The sequence below is a fragment of the Ursus americanus genome, chromosome 24 (assembly GCF_024610735.1).
Source record: "Ursus americanus isolate L20-20 chromosome 24, mUrsAme1.1.p, whole genome shotgun sequence".
NCBI classification, from domain to species: Eukaryota; Metazoa; Chordata; class Mammalia; order Carnivora; family Ursidae; genus Ursus; species Ursus americanus.
Genome location: NC_142150.1, coordinates 28277665 through 28292661, shown reverse-complemented (window position 1 = coordinate 28292661; position 14997 = coordinate 28277665). Strand labels below are relative to the sequence as shown.

Below are 14997 nucleotides of genomic sequence, written 5' to 3'. Positions count from 1 at the left end.
AGAGATCACTCTGACTATTGAGAGCAGACTGTGGGGGATATTGGCAAGGATGGGAGGAGGGGAGGCTGGGTAGGAAGGTATTGCAAAATGTTCAGAGCATGTGATCACGGGGCTTAAATTAGTGGTAGCCGTGGTGGTCCCAAGAAGTGGTCTGATAGTGGATATGTTTAAATGATACTGAAGTCAATAGGATTTCCCTATGCACTGCATTTGGGGTATGAGAGAAAAAGGCAGTAGGGTATGAGGTGGGAGAATGTCAGTTTTGAAATCAGGTGGACTTGACCACTTACTCATTGTCTGATCTTGACCAAAATACTGAGCTTTAGTTTTTCCCTCTGCAATTGGGGGATATAGCATCCTTCTTATTGTACTATTATGAGGATTAAATGAAATATTGTCAGTTAAAGTGTGTAGGATTTGAACTCTGGTATTTTCTAAGGTTTATAGTATTTATATTTTTCAGAATAAATTTAAAAAGAAAAACTTGGCTGAATTTTTATGTCTTGTAAAAAAGTGTAAGAACACCATATTTATAGAGTGACTCCTGAGGTAACCACCTGGCTATGTTAGTTCTTTGCACTTACTCTTACATCTTAAAATTATTATCCCTTAAGTTTTTAGTTCTTGGGGTGCAACACTGTTGCAAAGGGCCAAGCAAAACAGATGTTATCAATGACAAACATGGAGATTCACGTGGCTGGAAGGTATCAGAGTCCAATGACCCCAACAGGACTAACGTTACTATTCTTGAGCCATTTCTCAAAGGTGGTGCAGTTGACCAGATATGATTATTTCCTGGGAGAATTATATTGCTTTATAGTTCTACTTAGATTCCATCTGCACTAACAAAGACACACTCCATTACCTTCTTTTATTGACATTGACAATTAACAAGAAGAATGGATCAAGAATTCGGTTTTCAATCCTGATAGCCACTTCTCAGTATTTAGCTTTCCAGCTCTCTGAAGCCCAAAAGATCTCCATGATTATTCTAAGCTATAAATATTTAACAAAATATAAAAGAGGAATATCTTCTTTCATTTAAAAAAAAACTTGAATTTTGTTTTTTCCCTCATCTTGATGTGTCCTACTTATTTTCTAAATTTATTCTGATTAAAAACAACATTTAGTTGAATTAACAAAACCACCAACTCTCACCACCCAAGAAGAGTAAAACACTGGATGGTGGTTAACTTTAGAGAAGGGGGCCGAGTGAATGTCCCTATTACGGTAAGTTCACATCTAAATGGAGTATTCTTCTGCAATCTCATGCTAAAAATGAGAAAAATCATTTCATTTTCAGGCCAGCTGAAACCTACAACCACCTTCTCTGGGTTTCGTGGCCTCGACCTGTGTCCTCATCTGTCCTCTGGTAAAGAGTCAGATAAACTAAACCCTAAGGGATAGTTTCAGTTAGCAAATGATCTCCTCGTTGATAACATTTCCAGAGACTTGGTTTCCCAGCTCCAAGGAAGAAAACTGTATGGTGTGGAGAAACACCTCCGTGAGAAACAGAAAGAACACAGACTTTGGGTTATTCAACCCCAGGTTACAGATCCAGAGATGAGTAAATTCCCCATACTTCCCCACATTCTTGAACACGTCACCCTCCTCCAATTTCTCCATAGCGCTTATCACTGTACACCGTCATCTCATTCGTTTATCTCATTACTTGTTTATTGTCCGTCTCCCCACCAAACATAAGTTTCTACCACATCCATCTGTCTCTGTCGTCTTTTTGCCACTGTATCCCCAGTTACCAGACTATTAGGTACCCTCTAAATAGGTCTGGATTGAAGAAACGTGGCCCACAATACGTACTTGTGGTTTTGGACTTACTATCCCTTGTCTTTGTCATGTTTAAATACCTGTCTTTTCTTTCCGTGTGTGCCTTGAGGACAAGGACGGTGTCTTACTGACCTCTGTTACCTCCCTGCCTAGCTAAGGACCTGGCCAGTAGCAGGCATTCGCAGTGTGACACACTGGATTGACCTTACATAAGCTCCACAACTCCTATTGGTTCTTCGTTTCCTATTTGTAAAATGGAACTAGGTTGAGGTCTATCTCAAATAAGGTAACAAAATAGTGGGAAACATGGAGCATACTGTACATATTCAATAAATGCAAGTTTCCTTCCTCTCATCTTCATGCTTGCGTATCAATTCCATTTCTGGTGTTCTTATATCTGCCCCATCATTTGTCCCCACTTGCCAGAGGGGAGACTAGGGCTCAAAGTAATGAAGCGGCTTTCTGTAGGTCAGATGACCACTGACTGGTGATATCAGAACTAAAACCCTGGTTTGCTGATGCCAAGCCCAGCATCCCTTCCTCACTGCCCCTAAGCATACCAGTGATAAATGTGGTCTGCATAGAACCATGGCCTGGATTGAGGAAGCTGTGACTTCTTGCTTTGAAATGACCAACTACCCAGGCAGGGCTTCATGAATTCTTCAGCATCAAAAACCTCCTCATAAGGAGGGTTTGTGAGGAATCATCACAGGAGGCTAAACATAGGGGACACTAAACTGATAGAGGGGCAGGATATCTGCCTGGTCTTAAAGTGCCTCCTACAGATTGCTTAGTAGTGCGCGGGAAAAGACAGTAACTATACAGCAGAGAAACGGGATAACACCTTGAATGAAGCAACCAATTCAACAGCAGCAATGAAGGCAGATGGATAGCATGTGTCTCTGGACGTGATGCCCTGAGAAAGATGGAAAACCACATGCGCCATTTTGGCCAGGAAAGCATAACGTGAATCTAACCATGAGGAAGCATCAGATAAACCCCAAATAAACGGTGTTCAATCAAAAAGAAGAAGACGCATACTCTGCTCTTTAAAAATGTCAATGTCACAAAAACAATGAAAAGCTGTGGATACATTCCAGATTAAAGGAAACTAAAGGGACGGGACAACTATAGAGTGCCTGATCCTAGACTGAATTCTTTTTTTTTTTAAGATTTTATTTATTTATTTGAAAGAAGAGAGCATGAGCAGGGGGAGGGGCAGATGGAGCGGGAGAAGCAGGCCCCCCACAGGACAGGGAGCCTGATGTGGGGCTCCGTCCCAGGACCCTGAGATCATGACCTGAGCCGAAGGCAGACACTTAACCAACTGAGCCACCCAGCCGCCCTAGACTGAATTCTATACTGGAGGATAAAAAATGCCATAAGGAATATTATGGAGTAAAAAACTGGAATACAGACAGCAAATTAGATAAAAATATTATATCAATGTTAACTCTGAAGTTGACAACTGTGTTGTGGTTATATAAGAGAATATCCTTCTTCTTTGGCAATGCACACGGAAGTATTTAGCGGTGAGGAACCATGACGTATGCAACTTACCTTTCAATAATAAAGCAAATGGAGTAAGTTGCAGAACATTAAGTGAATCTGGGTAAAATGTTCTTTGTATTACTCTAATAGTTTTTCCTGTAGATTTGAAATTATTTCCAAATGAGAAGTTTTTAAAAAACAAGGCAGCTTGTGTTTTGTTGTTGTTGTTGTTGTTTTTGTTTTTGTGAAGGTTTTACAGAATACGAGTTTAAGAAGTATAATTTCAAGAAACAGGCTTAGCCTTAGCTATTTCTTATACTTTTTCAGCATTCATGGCTAGTTGGTACGTGGCATACTGAAGGAGCTGGTAGTGGGACCCACCAACTAGCCAGTCAGCTCACTTATGATTTTGCCTTTTGAAAGAGTTAAGCATAATTCTGACCAGGCTTTAATTATAGGGAAGTAATGAGAACAGACAGTCCTCACCAACATACCAAAAGCACACTTTTGATAAGGCTTACTCAAGAATGAACTTCTTGGGGCGCCTGGGTGGCACAGCGGTTAAGCGTCTGCCTTTGGCTCAGGGCGTGATCCCGGCGTTATGGGATCGAGCCCCACATCAGGCTCCTCTGCTATGAGCCTGCTTCTTCCTCTCCCACTCCCCCTGCTTGTGTTCCCTCTCTCGCTGGCTGTCTCTATCTCTGTCGAATAAATAAATAAAATCTTTAAAAAAAAAAAAAAAAAGAATGAACTTCTTACCCTCAATTCAAACATAACGGACAGAATTTATCAAGTCCAAAATTGACCTTTTTTTCATTTGCTGTCTCCACTGTTCATTTGCATTTCCACAAAATGCGTATTTCATGGCAAATCGGAATTCATGAAGGAAATTTTAAATTCTCTACAAAATTATAGGAAAGAAGTTGAGGGAAAGATGGAAAGAGGGAAAGGGAAAAGCAAAGGAAAAATATTACGAAGGAATTAATATAAAACAACCCAAATTCGAAAAACATACTCTCTTCCTCCCCCCAAAGAGCAATCTGATATACACTGACATGGAGGGAGACCTAAAAAGATAGCTTTCCTTCCAAGGATTAGAAGAAACTGAAGTATGGCAACACAGCATTAGCCTGGAAACCTTCTAGATACAGAGGTTGAAAATTCAAGATCAGAGGCCTATGGGAGCAAAAGAAGCAGCTCAGGGCCTTTAAAATGAATGTTTGTGTACCACAAAGCATGGCCATGCATAACCAGTCTTCTGTGATACCAGGCAAAAGGCAGGTCCCTAGTGTGCCCCGAATTACATGTGCCATTAGCAACACGGAGACAAACAAGATAGATCTCAAGAATATATTGAAGTGGGGGTAAGCAAGGGAGCCAGAGAATATCAGGCCGAGGTATAAAAGCAGAAAGAGGAGAGCAGAAGGAAAGGCACGTCACACAGCTGAGATTCGGTTTCCCAGGACAGGTGAAGTGTGGCCTGAACCTTGAAAGATGGGGTCATAGGCGCAGGCGTGAATGGGGTGGGAAGATGGGGAGTGGGGAGAAGCGGGGAAAGGCATGCCGGCAGAGGCGCCAGTCTGCCGAGGGCCGAGCATGTACTGGACACCACTGGCCCACTCTGGCCGGACGCAGGGAGGGACGATGGGGTGGCAAGAGAGGCGATGGCCTTGTGGAGTCCGAATTTGATCCTAAACATCACAGGCAGCCACTGGGGGACTATGAGGGAAAGCAACGTCTCCCGACTTGGATTTTAGCAAGCTCACCCAAGAAACAGCATGTGGGATGGAGTGGAAGAGAAAATTGCCAGTAAATACTCCTGGGCCAAAAAAATGGGCAGACATAAACCACCACCAAAGAAAAACCAGTAACTGTTAACTCTGAGCTTTATTTAGACCAGCTGTTTCTGTCCCTTTGGTCAGAACTAGTATGACATTCTAGTCTACTTCAGCACTCTGATGTGTTCACACAGAAATGACAACCCTACTTTCCTTCACAAACATGTGAGCTTTTATTTTTTCACCAAATTCACGCTACATTTAAACCCTGAATGAATTCATTTGAAGGAAGACAATGATCAATGCAATAACATAACTCAGAGTTCATTATTGGGGAAAAACAAGTTTATCAAAGTTACACATTTCAAAAAACAAATTGCTAATATGTTTTTGCAGTAGCTTCTAGTCACGCCGGGCTAATAGAGAATATGGAGAAAAGATCTTTGAGGGAAACAAGCCGTGGGAATGAAAGAGGAGACGGTCTTGTCTACTCAGAGAATTTCAGAAATCGCTCGTCTGTGCTCACAGAGTGTAATACTCCCTTTTGTCATTCAAGCACTTGCAGCTTCTGGCCATGCTGTCTGAAGGTCACCCACTGACGGATCTGTGACATTCCTGCTTAGTCTCAGCAGGTGTTTAGAAATTGTGAAATTAATAACTTGATTACAATAGATTCCTCAGAACGAGGAAACGGCACGACACGGTGTGGCACATGATACCTTACATCCCACGAATGCTTTATTGGCTCCTTGTCACCGAAATACACCACATTCTACATGGCAGATTTCAGCTTCTAGCATTAAAATGACAGGGTCAAGGGGAGAAGGGGGAGTACGGTAGTTCAGTGTAAAATTCAGGGTTCTCGAAAACCCTGTCTTATTCCCCAGTGTACCCTGTGTATTAATGGGAAGCCACAAATCAGAATAACGTCAAAGGGCTATGACATCTAAGGACCACTTGGGTGAGAACTCAGGAGGGGGCTTCGAGGAAGCCGACTCTAAGATGGCCCTGGCAGATGAGGAAACATTGACCCTACCCTTCCCTTACCTACCTCTCACTGTGGGTGACTTAGCTATAGTCTCCACCCATAGAACAGAAGGAGTTAGAAGCTAGATCCAGACAACACTTTGGGCCACCTTGACTGTCCAAAGATACAGGGGAGGGAATGGAACTGACTCCATAACTGCCGGAACACAGCCGTCTCCAATGTGTTCAGTGCTGTCCTAAAGGCCTCAAATAAGGAGCCCAGAGATTAAGAACAAAGGCTTTGGTGCCAAGCAGCCTCGGATCTGAGTCCTGGTTCAACATGGACACGTGGCTTAACCTCTCTAACCCCGATTTCCATAAATTTACAGAAGATGATAATCACACCACCTTATGAGGTCATTACGAGATAAAATGAAATAAATGGATACCTATAAAGTGCTTAGCACTGTGCCTGGAAAGTAACCCTTCAAATATTAGCTATTACGATGACTGATCATCTGGGGCTTCAGGGTGCAAAATTTGAAATGCTAGGCTCGCAATAATGAGAGCCATGATGAACAACGGGGGAGCCATGTGAAGAAGTGGGGGCAGGTCGTGGGTGGAGTAGGAAAGGGGTACGCACTGCAACTTGTCCTAAGACACTGTTAAAAATGTGCCTAAGCAGGGAAACGCTGTGAGCCATCATTTCTCTGCGCTGAATAAGAGCTGCTTTGAGACAGATACTCACAAAAACTCCTACATTTGCTTCCTCTCATATTTAGTATTATATTTTCACAGCATTGTGTCTGTTAGCTACATAATAAAAGCAAAGGTCTCTACAAAAATTAAGTCAAAATGGATCAAAGGCCTAAATGTAAAAGCTAAAACTCTAAACTCTTGAAAGAAAACAGGGAGAGAGCTTGATGACATTAGATTTGGCAATGCTTTCTTGCATAGGACACCAAAAGCACAGGCAACAAAAGGAAAAATAGATAAACTGACTACATCCAAATTAAGAACTTCGGTGCACCAAAGGGCACAAGCCATAGAATGAAAAGGCAACCCACAGAATAGAAGAAAATATTTGCAAATCATAAATCTGATAAAGGGTTAATATCCAGGCTATATAAAGAACTCCCAAAATTCAACAATAAAGAGCTAATGACCCAATTAAAAAAGGGTGAAGGTTTTGAACAGACATTTCTCCAAAGAAGATACAAAATGGCCAATAAGCAGCTGAAAAGTACTCGGCATCACTGATCATTAGGGAGATGCCAATCAAAACTATAATGAGAGACCACCTCCCACCCATTAGGACAGCTATTATTTAAAAACAAAAACAAAACAAAATAACACGTATTGGCAAGGATAAGAAAAAACTGGAACCCTGGTATGTTGTTGTGGGAATACAAAATAGGTAAGCTACTATGGAAAAAAGTAAGGCGGCTCCAAGAAAAAAATACATCCATACATATATATCACTACAATTGCCCCCCGACCCAGCAACTCCACTTCTGGGTACCAATCCAAAAGAACGGAAAGCAGGGTCTCAAAAAGATAGGTGCACACCTCATGTTCGCAGCGGCGCTATTCACAGCAACCAAAAGGTGAAAGCAAGTCAAATGTCCAGCAGCAGATGAATGAATAAACACAACGCGGTGTACATATACAACGGAATACTATTCAGCCCTCAAAGGAAGGGAAGTGTGACACACGCTACAACATAGGGGGACCTTGACGATGTTACACGAAGTGCAATAAGCCAGACGCAAAAGAAGAGAGACTGCAGGATTGCACCCACGTGAGGTCCCTCGAGTAGTCAGGTTCAGAGACAGAAAGTAGAATGGAGGGTGTCCAGGGCTGGGAAAGGGGAAAGTGAGGACTTACTGTTTAATAGACACAGTGTTTCAGTTTTGGAAGATGAGAAAGTTCTGGAGAGGGATGGTACTGAGGGTGGCACAACAATGGGAATGTATTCAATGCCACTGAACTGTACACTTACAAGTGATTTAAATGGTGTTTTTATTATGTATTTTTACCACAATTTAAGAAAAAATGAAAACTCGCTACCACCCCTAAGTCATCCAGGTGCGTACAGTCATCCTTGCTCTGGAAAGAGCAGGCTTTATGCAGCTCTCCGTCTGCTCTTGTGGTTCTTACACAGTGGCTTTGGGAACAGAGTCCCAGCACACCTTACACACCTGGCAGCTAAGAGATACTGACAGTCCCCATTCTCTCAAAATAAAACTGTAAGAAAGAAAACCGTGCGCTTAGTTCTACTTTAACTATCCCTACTTCAGAATTCTAGGGGATAATTTTTTTAAATCTAGACTTAAGTGCATAAAAGAAAAAGAAATCATGTCTTTAATGGTGTGCTAACGTCACACTCACTTCCTTAGGAATGCGATTTTCTTTCGTTGCCAAGACGGCAACCGTTGCTGTGGAAACCACACAAAAACAGGGGGACGCAACTGAAACAAACCCCACTCACCTGCACAAAGATGCCCTTGCTCCTGTATTCCTCATGGAGGCACTGAGAGAAGAAATCCACAAAAGCCTGGGATGAGGTGGGAGTGAGAAGGAAACACACACATGACATCAATCGGCCTGATCTGCAGTCATGGCAACACAAATAACAAACTAACCATTTAACACTGGAGTTCCTAATCATTCTTATTTCAAATGCAGAAGAGACCTTAAAAAAAAAACAAAAACCTCAAAACCTCAAGTTGTTTTTATCTGCCACTAAATTAAGTATTCTCTTACCAAATATAATCTCCAGATCAAATTTTGACTTAACCAGAAACGGGTCTTATCTCTTCTTTTTTTCAGAAAAATTACTTTCCAGGAATAAATGTTTTATTATATAACAAAGGATATGTTCCTCCTCCCCACTTGCCATTCAAACAGAAACACGATATGAATTCTGTTCAACTCTCCTCTATAGGGATTTTGTTGTCAGTAAAGAAAAGAAAAGAGCAAGCATCCTCTTGGTCCTTTGGGATGGCAAGATCCAAGAAGTGTAGGGATGAATGTGACAGCCCATCTTCTTCTGATAGTACAATTTTAAATCTATTTGTAAAATACAATGTACCATTTTTCAAATATGGACTATACCTCAGGCTTAAAATGCAAAGTATCAATAATGACTCTACTAGGGTCCTGATTAATCACAGTCTTGTGCCCATGGAGCAGAACAGGGTGAGAAGCTCGAGTCCAACAATCACTTCAAGAAACATGGTGTTCATTTTAAACCCACCTCCTGTGTATTTCAGAGATACAGAAAGCAAGGAGATTGCAGGAGTGGGGCGTGGTGCCGCGCTTTTTCAAAACTGTGGTCACTGTTCACGTTTTCCCAGGGGACAAAGAGCCAAGTGAAAAAAAAGGCAAGCACTTTGCTCTTTTCCTTCTCTGACATATCACAAGTTCTTATTATATTTTGCTAATTTTTCCCTAAAAGCTTGTTTAATTTCAGCATCTCAATGGTCATTTTCATTTCAGAGATGTAACCTATGCCTCAACATCGGATAAGAAGCTACGGACCTGCAGGCAGCAGGAAATGTATTCTAAATAATTTCTCCTACTAGTAATGTGAAGAGGTGAATGGTGATATTGTATGAAATTATGACATCACAGAGACTTCTAGAAAATCCCTGTCTCACTTCAGAAGTGACAATAAGTATCTATGAATTCTGAATAATGTAGCAAAATACTTGCACTCTCACCCAGGCTATCTTGCACCCACTACGTGTATTTATGTCCTGACTGGTGGCAAATTCTTGCCCTCAGCTCTGCAGAGTTGGAACTTTTGCTGGGCGAAGCTGACCCATTCATGAACCAAATCCCCCACCATTAGATGTTCTGATCCACAGAGCTAACTGGCCTAGGCCAGCTCTCTATGGCAAGCACGAAATCAGGTATATCTCGTTTCCTTGCCTTTCGCCTTGCTGCACTTCACACAGACTGTGTTCTTTACAAAGCGGAAGGTTTGTGGCAACCCTGTGTCAAGCAAGTCTATCGACACCATTTTTCCAACAGCATGTGCTCACTTCTTGTCTCTGCGTCATATTCTGGCAATTCTCATAATATTTCAAGTTTTTCATTATTATTATATTTGTTATGGTGATCTGTGTCCAGTGATTACCACACGTTGAAGGGTCAGATGACAGCATATTTTAGCAAGAAAGTATTTTTTTTAATTAAAATAGGTACTTTGCTTTTCTAGACATAACGCTATCGTGCACTTAATAGACTACAGTATAGTGTGAACATAACTTTTTTTTTTTTTACTTTGACCCTAGTGTAAACATAACTTTTATATACACCAGGAAGCCAAACCACTCATTTGATTCACTTTATTGTGATATTTGTGCTATTGTGGGGGTCTGGAACCAAGCCTGTAATAACTCTGAGGTATGCCCGTATTGGTTTAAAAACAGTCCACTACCAGGGGAATAAAGCATCTGTGGATCTGAGATGGGGGTGCCCCATTCCTTTCCTTCCCAGGCCATTTGAAAACGGCTAAGAAGAGGACTCCAAGAAGCTTCTGTGCTTATTTCTGACTACAAAGTATTCGTCATTCTTAGTCTGACATGATTTACTAAAAAATTATTCACCTTGGTTGCAGAGTAGATGGCCAACAGTGGAACTGGGGCTATGCCACTGGCAGAGGAGATGTTCAGAATTGCCCCTTTAGACCTAAAAAGGAAAATGCACCAAGTAAACAGCATGAAATCATAGACACAATGGCTTGTAAATTACAGATCGCGATATAGAATTATTTTAAATAGAAGAAGATAGCTGTTTTTCTAACACACATCTCCCCTCGCCTTTCATCAACACATGATATCCTTGGTCAGTGAATGAGGCATAACTCAATCAACTAAAAATAGGTCTTGTCTGCAATTAGCTCATTTCTGTTTTAGTAATCTGGGGCATGACCAGATCAGAGCTAGTCTCCTCCAGTTGATCTCTCCCATCGGAGGTCTTCTCTGGCTACATCGCCAAGAATCCTCGCTCTTAGAAACACTCATAATCCTTGTATGCCTTTATTTTGGCCTGCTAGCACATATCACCTTGCTATAGTATTTAATCATCGCATATGTATCAATGTTTTTCTCCCTCAACAAAACCATAAGCTTCTGCACATCACAGCCCTTGTCTTACACTTTTCTTCAACCCCCCCTGCATAGTCCTGAGCAGGTAACAGGTACTTAATAAAACCTCCTGGCAATAAGTGAATGGTTATGTTCTCCCCTCCTACTGCCTCCAGGTTGTAGATATTCAGTCACAAAACAAAGAGCTGACTATAAAATTATGCGACTCTATAGGAGATCAAACCGTATTCTTTGCCAAAAGGCAAAGCTCAATTTCTACTGTAACTTCTGGAGACTACTGAAAGCTAAAAGTCAGAAAGTTACCAGGAATTACTAATTTTACTAATAAATGAAAATTAAATGGGGGAAAGCAATGCTGTAAATACACTAGCTGCCAGCAAGCACGTACGGGTTGGGTAAAGTATGGAATTAAGGTTCTAGGAATTTTAAACGGAATTAAGAGTCACTCTTCTCCCCTCAAATCCATTCTTCTCGGGGTGGGGGGGTGGTGGCAGTCCCCTTCAGCTACTGCCAGTGACCCTACCTGCCTCCTGTCCTCCAGGTGAGCCTCCTTTCCTTCCACTCAGCTTCCCTTGGTTCTTTTTCTGAATTTACCTCCCCCAATACCTATTTTTCTTCCAGTATTTTTTTAAAAAGGGATTATGGACCCATTTTATGCAAAATAATAAAAGAAACATGATTAAGTGGAATCTAAGTTATTTTAGACATAAATCTGAAAAGAAATCATCCCCAAAGGTCACCCAGTCCACCTGCCAGCCTCTAGGCGAGATGCCACTTCAACCATCAAACGGAAGTCTGGACCCTCAGCTTACTGTGTCACTGGAAACAAGTTGTTGTCTTTTGTTTTTATTTTTGAACCCAAGTCCTTCCTAGTAATACACACGTTCCTAAGCAGTGAAATCCACTCACATTTTGGTCATCGAAATCAAATCTCAAATTTAAAAATGTTATATTGGAGTTTTAAAGAAAGGTGGAAATATTTAGTCAATGTATTGATTATATCATTCTTGTATGTTTTGCTTGTATCTCAGAGACAGACAAGTCTTTTGTTTTTAAACATTGGTAAGGGAGTAAGAGTGTCTATCAGGAGTTAGAACCCAATCACCTGAGGGCAAAAACTAGTAATTAGGAATGAATATCTAAGATTTTGATTTTATCTATATTTGTGAGAAACTCCTCTGATCAAAATGGACTAAAAGCGACTTTTGTTACTAGAGACCGTTAATAGAGTATTAATTTATGATGTTTAAAATATCTCTTCTTAGGGTGTTGAAAATGTTCTCAAATTAGATTGTACGAATGGTTGCACAGCCTTGTGAACACACTAGAAAGCACCAAATTGTACACTTTCAGTGGCTAGATTTTATGGTATGTGAAGTATATCTCAACAAACCTGTAAAAGACAAAGAGAGAGAAGCGTATTTCTGATATAAGGTGTCACCTTTAAGCTCAGAGCAGAGCCCAGTCACGTGAAATCTACGAGAGCCATGGTATCTTCTGCAACACAGAATGCTGAGAAGTAACCCCAAATCCTGACAAAATGCACCCCCTTTCTGAATCCTAAGCATCCTTGTAGCTTTAGGTAGCATTTTATTTTAATCTCTTCTCACATAACCAGGAATTGCTATGGCCTCAGTCATTTGGAGCAAACGAAGACAAAGCTAGTTTAGAGTAGTTGTAGATGATACTGTCCCTCACTGAAGCTCTAGTATACCCCTGCTGGTTTTATCAGCTGGATTATGGGCTCCGTTTTACTCAGGTGGGGGGGCGGACGTTACATGTGCCCTTGAACAAAAATCTTAATATTTTTAATTTCATTCCTCACAAATGAAATGCAATTTAAAAGTCTTCCAAAATTAAAGTTTAATGTTATCGAATACATTTTAAAAATGAAATCTTGATCTTAGCAAAACACACTCTTAAAACTTCACTCACCAAAGCAATGATTTCAATACAGGAAAATTTATTTAAAGACGAAAAAAACTTCTTTCCCATTTTCAAAAATAATAGACCAATAGTCAACCATGTCACAGTTATGCAGGTATACTCCTTTAATTGTTTACCCCTTGAGGCAACTAAGACCTTTGTTTCTCAAATACTCTCCTCCAATTAAAATTTCTAGGAGGTACAGTTAGTTTGAATTAGTGAAAAGTCAGAATTTGAGGGAACGTTATTCAAAGTAGTTGTACTCCAGAATACATAAACAAACCCAAGACCAACAAAGTCTAAAGCAAGAATGCACTGGACCTGAGGAAATAAAAGGATAACATTTATAATTGTATCATAAGGACAGCAGAGAAACACCCCTTCTACGAAAACTCTGTGCTAACAAGAAGCACATATATTTGTCTAGCAAAAACCTTCCTCCCACACCCACACACACAACAGCACAGAATTCTCTTTCTCTCCAAGGATAACAATATTCAACTTAGTTTTGTCTGAATCATAAACAACACGCTAGTGGAGCTGTCTTAATCCTTGTACTGTATACAGTATCTATTCTTCATGCAGAGATGGGGATGAGCACTTGAGACTGTGAGGCACAAAGGACTCATCTTTAAAATCAACTACTTTGTCTGGCTCTAATCCTCCATCTAAGCAGAATTAGTGACGTCAAACCAGTTTCCATGGCAGAGCCAGACTCATGACAGCTCTGTTATAACAAGCAGAAGGACGAAATGGGCTGCACTTAATTGCACACGAAAACAAACATAAAACCGAGCCTTAGTTCATCTCTCGTTTTCCGGGGACTTGGGGAACAATTCTACGATTGGAAGGTATGTTAACAATATTTGCTGAAGTTCCATAATGAAGACTCATGTCGCTCGTACTTCAGCACACTTCCCAGCCTGTTATGACAAATATCCAAATAAACACGTCAAGTAACATTTTCTGTGATAGAACATTCTTAATTCATCACACTGCTTACTTGCCAACAGCCACACGATGGTGTCTCAGTGGTACAAATTACTGAGGATCTACCAGAACTAAAATACCGCAAAAACAAAGCAGAAAATACCACTGCTGATAAGAAAGCACCTTTTCGTAGAAACATATTCTCTTCAATTACTAGCCCTTTCACAAGCCAAACGTTAAACTCATCCAACCCTATAAAATTCAGTATCTGGTATTTATAGCTTCCGATAGCTCTGTTCTCTGGTAGAATTCCCTCAGACCTGTGGAAACCCTATCCTAACACTCTCCTTAATTGTCACCTGGATAAAAAAAATTGCCAGGACTTTCTTTTCCCATAAATGGCCCCAGTAGTCCATCAGACTGCTGCAGTATCCTTGTCCACAGCTCTGTAAAAATACTATTGTCATAGAGGAAGTGATAGGTCTCCTTTCAGTAAGTCACTGATTTCTGCCTTCCTCGGGAACATCAGCACTGCCCCACAATGGCGGGGAGAGAGATGGGGAGGTGTAAGTGCTCCCGTGAAGGACTGGAACACAGGGTCAGCTCCAAAATGGGCAGCTAACTGTATACAGAGTTTGACGGCAGATAAGGGAGACTGTGCAGAAAAGACTCCATGATGATCCTTCCTATTTCTATTTCTTATCAGGGAGTATGTAAGTGTGCTCCTGGAGGGTCGTTACTTTTTTTTTTTTTTAAAGCTTAACTATAACACTGAAATTGGTACAGATAATTCTCTAACAGACTCTCAAGAAGACTGAGAAACATATCAAAACAGAGTTCTATGTCAGAAAAGAATCCTGGAACAGAGGGGTCAGACATATAATTAGAACCAGCAGTCTGAATACATTATACAAATCCTGCTTTGCTGAAGGAAGTTTGCAAACATTTCCCACATGAAAGAGAACTGCCTGCCCTAAAACACCATAACATGTCATAATTCC

General features: G+C 40.9%; 1 protein-coding gene across 1 annotated transcript in view; it reads right to left on the bottom strand.

Moving 5' to 3' along the window:
• The window catches only part of HSD17B12 (hydroxysteroid 17-beta dehydrogenase 12), a 158089-nt gene that overhangs the window by 11064 nt on the left and 132028 nt on the right, over nt 1-14997 (bottom strand). The window contains exons 8-9 of the mRNA XM_045808781.2: nt 10640-10721; nt 8515-8580 (exon numbers count right to left, since the gene is read on the bottom strand). Of these exons, the coding sequence (XP_045664737.1) occupies nt 8515-8580; nt 10640-10721 (148 nt within the window). The remainder of the gene's footprint in view (nt 1-8514; nt 8581-10639; nt 10722-14997) is intronic.